Source organism: Elephas maximus, chromosome 10, assembly GCF_024166365.1.
Source record: "Elephas maximus indicus isolate mEleMax1 chromosome 10, mEleMax1 primary haplotype, whole genome shotgun sequence".
Taxonomy (NCBI): Eukaryota; Metazoa; Chordata; class Mammalia; order Proboscidea; family Elephantidae; genus Elephas; species Elephas maximus.
In genome coordinates, this window is record NC_064828.1 from 22,807,496 (window position 1) to 22,820,092 (window position 12,597).

The 12,597-nt window shown below is 41.9% G+C and overlaps 1 protein-coding gene across 1 annotated transcript; it reads right to left on the minus strand.

The window, feature by feature from the left end:
- Positions 1-1,756: 1,756 nt before the first annotated feature.
- Positions 1,757-12,239, minus strand: LOC126084415 (transmembrane and coiled-coil domain-containing protein 5B-like). Its single transcript, XM_049899000.1, has 11 exons — positions 12,205-12,239; positions 11,364-11,513; positions 10,964-11,078; positions 10,374-10,424; positions 9,644-9,712; positions 8,152-8,208; positions 7,312-7,371; positions 6,642-6,706; positions 2,968-3,043; positions 2,620-2,663; positions 1,757-1,955 (listed from the first exon to the last, which is right to left on the minus strand). The coding sequence occupies exons 1-11, from the start codon at positions 12,237-12,239 to the stop codon at positions 1,757-1,759; spliced, it is 921 nt and encodes a 306-aa protein (XP_049754957.1).
- Between the last annotated feature and the right edge of the window lie 358 nt (positions 12,240-12,597).

Sequence of the window (12,597 nt, forward strand, 5' to 3'; positions counted from 1 at the left end):
GGCAACATACAGTATGTCCCTTCCACCTGACACTTGTCCACATGAAACTCAGTTAAAACCAATATCAAGAACAGTCTGGAAAGGAGAAAGGTCACCAGAAAGCAAGAGCCTGAGGAATGTGTAGGAGGGTACCTCTACCACTTAGCTTCAGTAACCATGGAGATGCCACCAGCTGGCCAGATGCCCTAATGCCTTGTGCCACATTTGCCTGTCTCCCTTCCTCTGCACCACCAATGTCCAATTGACTGTACTGCAAAGTGTGAGATCTCACAAGACAGGCTCTAGGCTCATTGTCCCAAATTATCACCCTTCAGATACTCTGAAAAGAAATACCAACTATCCAAGAAATTATTCCCTCTTTTACTAAGTATCTCATGAACACACTCTGCTAGGGAGCCACATGGGATGATACAGAAATAAGGGGTCATAAGCCCCGCAGCCAAGGAACACAGTAATGACACTGCAAGACAGAGTGGGCAGGGCAGAAAGGGAAGCCTCGGAGGGTGCTAGGAGCATTCGGAAGAAGGGGAGGGAGGCTGTCTCCAGAGGGTAGGGATCACAGCAGGCATTATACAAGGAGATGCCATTTGAATAGGGATTTGAGCTATAGGTGGGGCGCGAAATTATGTTTGGCTAAATCTAAAGCACTTTCTGATTTCACACACTACCTTTTATACGGCAATTGAATTTTAGGGTGATTGAGTTTCTTTTGTGACTGAGTGTAAGTAACCATCTGTGTACATGGAAAAGGTCAGCTTTTCAGGCCATCCTACCTCTATAAAAAAACATCCTACTCCTATAAGACAACATAATACAAAAAGAGCTATCGGGGACATAATGTGTTATGAAGATAGTAGAAAGGAACAAGCCTTATATACACCCAAATGGTTCCACAACTGAACGTCCTTTGTGTCCCTGCTAGGTAACTAGAGGATCTAACAAATGAACACATTTTTTTTTTCTTTTTAACACGAAATGGGCTAGAAGTCCTCATGGAGGGTTACGGATTCAATTGTGTTCCCCCAAAAGTTGTTGAAATCCTAACCACTGTTACCTATGAATGTCATCTTGTTTGGAAATAGGGTCTTTAAATATGTTATTAGATGACATGAGGTCAGACTGGAGTAGGTTGGGTCCTAATCCTATAAGACTGGTGTTCCTTATAAAAGAGAAGATGAACAGAGATAGACAGAGAAAGGATGACCATGTGAAGGTGCATCTCCAAGTCAAGGAATGCCTGGAACTACCAGAAGCCAGGACAGAGAAGAAAGGACCTTCTGCTACAGTCTTTGGAAAGAATGTGATGTGACCAATATGTTGATTTGGGCTTCTAGCCTCCAGAATTGTGAGACAATACATTTCTGTTGTTTAAAGCCACCCAGTTTGTGGAATTTTGTTACAGCAGCACTAGGAAATTAATATAAAGAGTGTTTTGTTATCCCACAACTTTTCTCAACAGCGCAGGCAGGAACCTGTAAGTGCCTCATCTCTGAGCTTCCTAATTTGGCTGAGGCTCCAGGACTCACAGGCCAAATTCATAGACCAAAACAATGGACTCTGGTCAAACATACATATATATTTCTTTTATTTCAAAGAGACACACTCCAGAGGGAAAACAAGGAAAGAGAATGAAATGAAGATGAAAACATAGTAACAACTGAAGGCTCCACTCCCTTCCTGGCCCATACCTCCATGTGGGGCCATAGCCATACTTCCTCCACTCCCATGTGGTGTGCGGACCCCAGGCCACCAGAGACTAGTGCGGCAGAACTTCCTCCACCTCCAGAGTGAGGAAGGGGAAAAGGAAGTCCCGCAACCTCTTCAAGGTGCCCCTGCTCATTACCACGGGCAGGATGTCCACAAGAAGGTGAGGGTTTATGTACTGTATGTGGAAAAGCACACAACCCAGCAACCTAATGAAGATTGTGATCATGAAGACAAGACACCGAAAATGCCTGCAAAGAGACTTTCATTAGCGTGGGGGAGAGAGACAGCTCAGCGCAGCAAACCTCACACTTACAAATGCCTGGGGTGGGAATTGCTATGGTCTCCAGCTTTCTTCAGACAAAACTGGTGGGATGCATGGGATGGAGGTAACAGAGGATAAGGGTAGAGGACAGGTGATAACAAAAAACAAACAAAGTGTTGTAGTGGAATTGAATACAGCTGTCCTGACATTTAAGTCCTCCAACAGAACAGACCTCATTATAGAGAAGTTGGAGGTACAAAAACATAAAGACTTTCCAATCACTGTATATGGGGCAAGCTTTTTGGATGCTGTCATAAAACGCCCAGGACCATCACACTTGAGAACATGTGACCAGTGGCCCTCTTCAAGTCCTCTATAGCAAGCAATTCTAGAATTTTACCAAGGCTGAGCCATCTCTGACATTAAAATCTAGGTAAAATGACTAGGATGGACTTTTTTCTAAACATCAAGTGTGGGAAGATACCAACCCAAACAATAAAAGGTGTGTGTGTGGGTTGTGTGCTGTCTGATGTTTTCTGGGTGGTAGATGCATTTATTCTTATTCCTTCTGCCCTTCTGCATCAGGTCACCTGCTTCTAGTGAGTGAATGTAGGCTAGACTAGGTAAAAAGCCAAGATTACACCACTTACCTGTGCCCAAAGATCCTTCTCTGTTCCTTAATGATGGTCTTCTCCTGTGGGAAGCAATAAAAGCCACAACTAAGCCTGTCCATGTGCTCACAGAGAGACAGTACAGTGGGGTGGCCAAGAGCACAGACCCTGGAGTCTGGCTGCCCAGGTTGGAATCCTCCCTCTGCCACTTCTTAGTGGCTGTGGTGTGGGGCAAGATGCTGAGGCTTATTTTTTTCCCTAACCCTAGAGTTATTATAAGGGTTAAGAGATTGGGGAGGGGGAGGGTAGAGAGACGAGAAGGAAAGCAAAAATCCAGGGGAGGGAAAGCATGGAGGAAAACCCCCAACTGGGGCAGGGAAGACTTACCACGTTGGTTTGGATGGTCTGCAGCAAAACTGATCCAGGTTTCACTATTTGGAAGGTGTCGTTCTGGGCTTTGGATCTGCTAAAAAAAGGTTAGACCAAAGTCTGTGTAACATAATTTAAGGGGCTGAGGAAAGGGCTTTTCTAAGTCATGTAACAGCTATGAGCTATTTCCTAAGCTTTTGACAAAATTGACAACGTTCAGCGTTCAAAATTGCTCAACATACAAAGACTCAGGAATGTGTAACCCATTCTCAAGAGACAAGAAAATCAATGGAGATCAACCCTGATGTAACCCAGATGCTGGATTCAAACTGCAAAGTCTTGGTGGCAGCTGACACTTCAGGTGAGATCTTAGTTCCTGGCCTGTGCTGCTCACAGACTTCCTTGAGGTTGCAGGGTTTGGCGTCATCCAGATATTTGGGGAGAGTTACAGACACAGAATTTCGGACCCTCCATCTCTGACTCTCAATTTTCTTTCCAGCAGCTTTGGTTGTCTCAAACTCTGCCCTCTGTTGTTTTAGCCCAGAAAGACTCAGGTTTTTTGTTTTTTTGTTTTTTCTGGGTTTTCACTTTACCTCACAGCACCTAGCTTGGCCTGGCCTCAGGCCAAAAGTGATAAAAATGGGAAAATACATCCCTTCTTCCAAGTGTCAACTTCCCTCCAGAATCTGCCTACTTTTCCTCCTCTCTTAGTGCCTTCTAGGCATGGTTTGTTCATTCACTTTGTTGTGTTTTTTTGTCCAGATGGACCCTGCGGAGGGTCAGATCCAGTAAAGTCTCACTCAGCCTTTTTGTGAGAATTTCTTTTTGTAATCATCAAATAAAGGAGAAAAGGGAAAAATAGAACAGACTTCTGGTTCTGATATTGTAAACTCATGATGGAGCAGCTTATATCAGACTAGCCCACCTCCAAAGTCAACTATAAAAACCAGACAAAATACATAAAACAGCAATTTGAATGTATTGGAGAATAGAGGGAAAAGATGAGAGGGTACAAGCACTCTCAACTGTGAGAAGTAAAGCACACTGAGGTGAGCTCCTCATTCATCCAGGCTTTTTCCCAAGGGCATTAGCCAATTTTTTGTGCAAAGGAATAGAGTCCAAGCAACAAGCGGCAGCACCAATTGGCTGAGGAGGTAGAATATGGCATTCAGGACTGTCAAATTTACTATGCCTCAAGCAGAAAAACAAGAGAGGAGGAAACCATATAGAAGTGAGTCCAAATGCCTACAGAGGTTTTCTTCTCAAGGTGATAGCTGTCTCCTACACTGTACGTGTGTAGATCAAGATTCTAAAACATCACTATCCCTGTACCTAGCTAATAGTATACTAAAAGTTGTAGCTAATGCAATAAGGCAAGAAAAATAAATAAAAAGTATAAAGGTTGAAATAGAAGAGATATAATTATCATTATTCACTGTTGAAACTCTAAAAGAATCTACAGATTACTAGAATAAGTGGCTTTAACAAGGATGATGGTTACAAGTTCAATTTATAGAAGTCAATTACATTTAAATACACTAGTAATGAACAATTAGAAAACCAAATTAATAAACATGTCATTTATAATAGCATCAAAACTATCAAATACTTAGGAGTAAATCTGATGAAAGATGTACAAGAACACTGCACAGAAAACTAAGAGAAAGTAAAGACCTAAATAAGTGGAGAGATATATTCATGGATTGGAAAGCTCAATGTTGGTTAGATATCAACTATCCCCCAAATTGATCTACAGATTCCATGTAATTCCAATAAAAATCTCAGTATTTTTTTGTGAAAATTGAAAAATTTATTCTGAAATGTATGTGGAAATTCAAAGGGCCAAAAATAGCCAAGATAATCTTGAAGAAGAACAAAATTGCAGAACTTAAACTATCACACACCATGACTAATTATAAAGCTACTTTAATTCAAACAGGGTGGTATTAGCACAAGGATGGACACACAGACCAATGGTACAGAATAAAGTATACTGAAACAGGCTCACAAATATATGGTAATCTGACTTATAAAAAAAAAGCTTGGATGTATGGTCTCGTCAATAAATGGTACTGGGTTAGTTGGCTATCTATATATGGGAAAAAATGAATATTCATCACTACCTCACACCATAAAAAAGATAAATTCTAGATGGAAGGCAAACTAAACGTAAAAGGTAAAACAATAAAAAAAAATTCTGCAAGAAAGCATAGCATAGTTTTATAGCCTAAGGAAAGCAATAGCCAAAAAAAAAAGAAAAGACTGGTAAATGTGATGAATTATATATATTTAAAATTAACATGGTTGCTTATTGAAAGATGTCATTAAGAGAGTTAAAAAGGTAAGCAATAGAATAGACTGTAATACATATATCTGACTAAGAACCGTATCAAGAAAATATACGGAACTCCTATAAATCAGCAAGTAAGAAAAAGACTGACAACTCTTCAAATACAGGCAAAAGACACTTCAGGAAAGAGGATACCCAAGTTTCCAATAAGCATTTGAAAAGATACACAATGTCATTAGTCATCGGTGAAACGTATTGTCAAAAACCAAAGTTAGCTTACCACTACACACCTGCCAGAATGGCTAAAATTAAAAGGGATTGGAAGTACCAGTTGTCAGTGGGAAGGCAGAATAACTAGAACTCTCATACATTGCTCATGTGAGTGCAGAATGGTTTTATCTAATAAAGCTAAAGATATGTGTACCTTATGTCCCAGCAATTGCACTCCTAGGTACATACCCAAAGGACGTAAGTGTATCTGTCCATCAAAAGAAGTGACCAAGAATATTCATAGCAGCTTTATTTTTAATGAGCCCAAATTATAATTAACAAAAATATTCATCATCAGTATAATAAATTGTGCCATATTCATACAATGAAAAACTATGCAGCCATAAAAAAGAACAAATTGCAGCTGTATGCAGCCACGTGGATGAATCTCAGTAAAAGATGTCATACTCAAAAGAGGATACACTGAACAATTTCATTTATATTTATAATCTCATTTATAATTTCAGGAAGATAAGAAACTAAAAAATGATAGCAGTCATATAGGATCAGAGAGAATTTACCTTTACAAGGAGGGGGCAGTTTTGGGGTGCTCAAAATATTCTGTGTCTAAATCTGGGTAATGTTCACATGTGAGTATACATGTATGAAAATTCATCAAGTTATGCACTCTGTATTGCATAATATACATAATGCAAGCAAAAAGTATAAACAGACAAAAAGGAAAGTGTATTAAGTCCTAAGACATACAAGTCTATGGATACGGAGCATCAAATCACATCACTGGGGCTCCCACTCAGTCTGGTGGGTCCCCCATGTCCTGGGGAAGGGGACAGCACGCACATGTGGAGAGACATTTCTGGACTCGTTGCTCTCTTTTTACGAGGATACTTCCTCTCTGAACATAGCCTGAATCAGTTTTCAGGAATGACACTCAACTCAGGGCACATGAAAAGAACACACAAAAAGAGATCTTTTTTAAACACCAATTGCTGAGAAAGGCAGGGAGAAGCTTGATTTTTTGGTCTGGGACATGGAGCAGAGGCTGATAGGGACAACTTGGTGGGACCCATTTAACACAGGGATAGAAACTGCTCTGAAAAGTACTCCACCCTTCAAAGATGTCCTGGGACTGTCACTTCAGCCCACTGAGGAGGTCATTTTGAAAACTTACACTTCTTTTTCAAGAAGCACCATCTCCTTTTCCTTTTCCACCTTTCTCAGAATTTCCTGGTATTTCTTTCCATAAAAATAAAATATATATATATATATATGTTTGTCATAATTGAGAATTTCTGTGCATTTTATTACAATGGCATTGATTAAAATATATAACAAATTTGTCTTCTAAGACTAACTTTTAATATTCCAAACAGTAGAGGTGTGTGTGCGTGTACCTGTGAGTGTGTACACACAGGCGGGGAGGTGTTCTCATAGAAAATTAGGAGAGCTTAGTGACCAGAATGGATATACGTGAAAAAAGGGCTTCTCACTGCCTCTGCTTGTGTTCAAATCCCAGCTCTGCCACTTACTAGCTGTGTTTCCCAGGGTATGCTCCCAACTCCTCCAAACCTCAGTTTCCCCATGATCATGACAGTATCATCCTCAGAGAGTTACTGGGCAAACTGATTTGAGAAAAAAGTACCACATGTCCAGTACTTAGCACAGTGCCTTGCACAACATAAATCCTTAACTAAAGTCTGTTTTGTTATTGTTGTTCTGTAAAAGGCACTTTACCCCGGCAGCAGATTTCAGCCTAACAAGAGGCCAAGGGACCCCTTGTCCAGTCACGGCCTTGGAGAAATTCTGCCTCTACTCTGATTTTTTCCCCAGAAACATTGTACCTTTATGTAGTGGGCCTTGTCCTCACAGAGCTGATGCACAGATTGGTAGTCGTTTTCTGTCTAGAAAGAAAAGAAAATGAACAAATCCATGCCTTAAATCAGAACCACGAAAACATCTGTCTCCACCCAAGCCTAGGCTGTTCCCTGGGGCCCCCTCACTGGTGCACTGGACATTTGGCCAGTTCCCTAGCAACTCCTGACCTGAGGGGAAGCAACCACATCACAAAGCAGTGATCTCATCATTCAGGCTCAGGGTCTAATTTTAAGCAAAGGAAATTGTTTCCCAAGGTTGTGATATGCCTTTCAAGTGAAGCATCAGGGGGCTGTTTCAGGACACCTGGGTTTGGGATTCAACAATATATCTGAGGTTGCTATGAGTCGGGATGGATTCGACAGCAACAGGCTTGGTTTTTTGGTTTGGGTGTTGTTGTTAGGTGAGAGTCGATTTCGACTCTTAGTGACCCCACATGACAGCAGAACTGCCCCACGGAGTTTTCTTGGCTGTAATCTTTACAGAAGCAGATCTCCGTGTCTTTCTCATTTGGAACTGCTGGGTGGGTTCGAACCGCTGACCTTTCAGTTAGCAGCTAAGTGCTTTAACCATTGTGCTACCAGGGCTCCTTATATTTGAGGTAAGAGAATGTTTAAGAAATATTAAGACTAGTACTTTTAATATAAGCTTTCTTTCCCTTCACCTGCATGTGAATCAGAGATTCATTTGCCAAGTATTTTTGCTCCTCCGGTGCCTAAGCCTCAAGCAATTCTGTTTCTGAGATCTTTGGGATTCTCTCCTATTTATATCCTGGGCTAGACCCTCAGTGGAAGGAGTATTGCCTCTACCTTGACCAGCTTTTTTTCTTGCTTTGCACAGGACTCTGTTGCCTTTTGTAGTCTCAACTGTGGAAGACAGGGACAGGGGAAAGTTAGTAACATTCTTTTGTGGAAGATAAAAAGGCACTTTTCACCCAGCAGAGTGCATGATAATGATGGCTGTCATATAGCGAAGACGTGATAATAACAATCTAATTTTATTTTCACAACAATCCTATCAGGTGGGCACTATCATTACCCCCATTTTACAGATGAGGAAACATAGACATGGAGAATTTAAGTAATTTGCTTAAAAGTCACAGTGGCGGAGCCGTGGTAGTGTAGTGGTTAAAAGCTACATCTGCTAACCAAATGGTCAGCAGTTCGAATCTACCGGCCACTCCTTGGAAACCCTATGGGGAAGTTATATTCTGTCCTATAGGGTCACTATGAGTTGTAAACGACTAAACGACCATTGTTTTTTTTTTTTAATCTGACTCCTTAGTCCCTGGCCTAACCATCCCCCTTCCTCTAATCCTACTAACTCACCAGCCTCTTTCTCCCACTCATATTCTGTAGGTGTACTGGCATACCCTCTGAATCACAGAGGGAGCAAAAGAGAAATTCCATTGCTCTTTTTTTTAGAGAGAAAAACAGGATGGTGGGGCTACTGTATTCTGGAATCAGCGAAATAGCCATATTCTTCACATAAATCTGCAGAGGGCTTCCCCAAAGGGTTTTGCCCCCTACTGGACATCCATTGGAAACCCTGGTGGAGTAGCCGTTAAGAGCTCCAGCTGCTAACCAAAAGGTCAGCAGTTTGAATCCACCAGGAGCTCTTTGGAAATCATATGAGACAGTTCTACTCTGTCCTATAGGGTCACTATGAGTTGGAATCAACTCGATGCCAATGGGTTTTGGTTTGGCTGGGCATCCATTAATGCATTCAGCAAATATTTACTGGGTATCTTCTAGTGCCAGGCACTGTTCTAGGCCCTGGGGAAATAGCAGTGAACAACACAGGCAAAAATTCATGCTCTCACTGGGTTTACCTTCAGATAGAGGAAAAAGATAAAAACAAAATTTCCTTGGCCTATGAGCCATGGGTTGGAAAATCAGATAAGATCATTGCCATATCCCTGTATGATCATGGAAGGTAGTATTTGCTTTGTGCTTGAATATCGGTATTTGTGTACCCTTCTCATTTAGATATAAACTTGGGAGCCAGTGCACATGGGCATTCAGAATGTGTGTTATATTGACTGATAGGTGGTGAGGTCCCTAGAGCAAGTCCCCTCCACTGTAATGCCATTGCAGTTGTCTCTGTTACTAGCATGACACGTATGTTCTAAGCGCTCTGTGGTCCGTGGAGCTAACTACAGGAAACAAACGAGGTCCGCCCACCTTGGACGAACACAGAAATGTACTAACCTAGGACAGTCCTTGAAGACTTTCCCCCTCCTGGGACCTAAAATTGACAAAACGTCTCCCAGAAAATCTCTAGATTTGCTTTTCTACTCACCTTCAAGTCTGTCAACATCTGCCTTAAGGTTTCTTTATCAAGGCCAACATCATTAAATTTCCTCAAAATCTGAAATTCCATTCCAAAAGTCATGAACTAAGTAAGGCACAGAAACACGAACACCTGGAACAATACCAGACTTGGGGAACACAGGGCTGCAGAATAGGGGGTGGGGGTGACTTATTCAGGTCCCAGATGGAAGCTAGCTTGATGAAAGCGTGTCTCCCTTCCCTCTGGAAGCTGTGTGACTCCATGCTAGATGGACAGACCTTTTTGCTCCCTTAGCCAATGCAACCTGTGGTACACAATGAGGAGAGGGAGGAAAGAATGGGCAGAGTGGCTGGGGGTAGGAAGGGCAAATCTTTTCTCCTTCTACAGTCCGTGAACTCTCTCGACACAAGCCTGTAACTCCCAGTGGTGGTATGGGCTGGGAAATTTAGAAGATGGCAGGGGAGAGGGAGCAGACAGGTTGTGCAGGTTTCTCCCTCTCCAGTCTTTCTGGCTGGAGTGTTCAGGAAGACACTGAATCGTTGGGATTCCTAGGAAATGACCTTTGTTTCAAGAATGATCATTATGGGGTTGAAAACAGCCCTTCCACAAGTGTGTATGTATTTCTTCATTCTGAAAGTAACCAGTCCCTCTCTCTCATGCTCCCAGCCCACCCCTACCACCCTTTCGCTTGTGAAGGCCATGTTCTGCGGATCCTGGGAACCTCGAAAACCCACCTTACCTTCTTCTGAAGCTCCAGCACACTCTTGGTTAGAATCTTATTATTTTTTTCCTGCAGAAAGAAGGAAGTAAGGGGACAAAACTGCACTACTCCTACATCCTCCCCCTTGCTGGGCCACTGAAATTACATCTGGGTATAAGTGTATAGGAGTCCCTAGGTGCTTCAAATGGTTAAGTGTTCAGCTGCTAGCAGAAAGGTTGGAGGTTAGAGTCTACCCAGAGGAGCCTTGGAAGAAAGGTCTTGCAGTCTACTTCTGAAAAATCAGCCATTGAAAACCTTATGGAATACAGTTCTATTCACACATGGGTTACCATGAGCCGCAGTCAACTCAATGGCAGTTTTTAAAAATATCTGCGTATGTGTGTGTGTGTGTGTGTGAAGTGGGAAAATTGCACTCTGGCCCCACACAGCAGACCTGGGAACAGAGCCCCTATACCCAGAGCCTTAGTCACGGAGCATAATCTTCAATGGCTGCAGCTTCTACAGACATGGTTACAGAAGAAATGAATATATGACAATCCCCTGGGGAAGAGAGAGTGCAGATTTCGAGCAAAATGCGTCAGATGCTCCTTTCCTAGGCACCTCCGTACCAGTTTTGCTGTCTCTAATGCCAAGTCCCTCGGGGCTTCCTCCTCAGATACACTGTCATTCAGCTCCTCCTTCGCCTTGGCTAGTTCTAGTGACAGGGCAAGCTCTCTTTCTAGACTGAAATATGAAGTCAGTAAGCATGGATCAGTCTAAGGAAGCTGCAACAGCACTGGGTCCTCAGCTGGGGAAACTACAGTCAAAGGTCTCGGGGGCCTGAAGTGACCACCAAATGCAGTGGCAATAAAATGTCGACCGAATGTGGAAATTTAATAACGAAAGCCTTTGAGGGCATGTTTCAGGATTTAAATGACACACCAAGGTTCACCGGTAGGTGAACCTCCCTCCTACCTACTCTCCATCCTATGAGGAGGAGCCCTTCTGTCACCCACTGCAATGTCTGACCTTTCAATAGCTTCTTCTTTCTCTTGAATTTTTCTCAGACAAACCTGATTTGCCTCATCCAGCCTCTGCAGGTCCTTTTCAAGGTAGGAGTTCAGGTAGTCAAGGTTCTGTTTTGTGACTTCTAATTTTGGTATTTCCATCATATCATACCTACAGGAAAATCATCTTTATACTAAACTCAGGATAGGAAAACATGAGCCCTAAAAAGACTCCACCCCATAAGCTCATTCATTCTTCTGTCTTTGGTTGTTTTTATACTTAACTCAGCCTATACTTTTTTCCCTTTCTATGACACAATGATTTCTACAGTTTGCATGAAATAAATTCCTGGAGTCGTATTACATTTTAATTTTAAGTATTATAAGTGGAACTCACTGAAACCCAACTCTTTTGAAATCTTTTACAAAGCGAAAGGAACCTTTTTTGTATGAGTAATTATATTCTAACTTACTTGTTTTCAAAAAATTTTTATGTGGAGTATGTGTGACTCCAGTCACACATACAAAGCATTTAAAGATTTGCAAAGGAGAGGGGTGTCTTCAGTCTCTGTTAACTGCTTAAATATCTTCTAACTCAGTTAGGGAGGTGCAGGGGCCAGGTGAAACGGGGGAAGTGGGTTTTTTCTCCAAAGAAGATGGATTGGCTGCTTGAGACATTAGCTATATCTGAAAACCCCACCATTAGTCTGTAATAAAAGAAATGTAACCAAAGGCTTTTCTCCCCAGGAAGCCTCCCCAGGCTTGAGGAGATAATGTCCTCCACAATCAATGCAATTCTTCCTTACCACTTGGATACAGAGACTATTATTCTACTGAAATCTTCTATCATTCTCATGACTTACACATTATCCGATGGGTCCTGTCCAACTTCTTTCATGGTCAATTTCCTACAATGTTAATACAAACAGTTGTTACGGAAGTAAAGCCTCTACTGACTAATGAGTAATGGGCCAAGGAAGGAGCAGCCAAAAGTTAGACTTTTTGTTCAGGCAAGACAGCCAAGAGGATGCCTCCTGTAGTCTCTCACTTTCCAGGATCAATTGCAGTATTTTGCATTAACTAAATTTCAACAAGTCAAATCCAGGGCGCTCCTGAGAAACCCTATGGGGCAGTTCTACTCTACCCTATAGGATTGCCATGTCAGAATTGACTTGGTGGCAACAGGGGTTTTTTTGTTTGTTTTTGTTTTTTTAATTCTCCTAACTTAGTTATTCTCAAAATATTTCACACTTTGC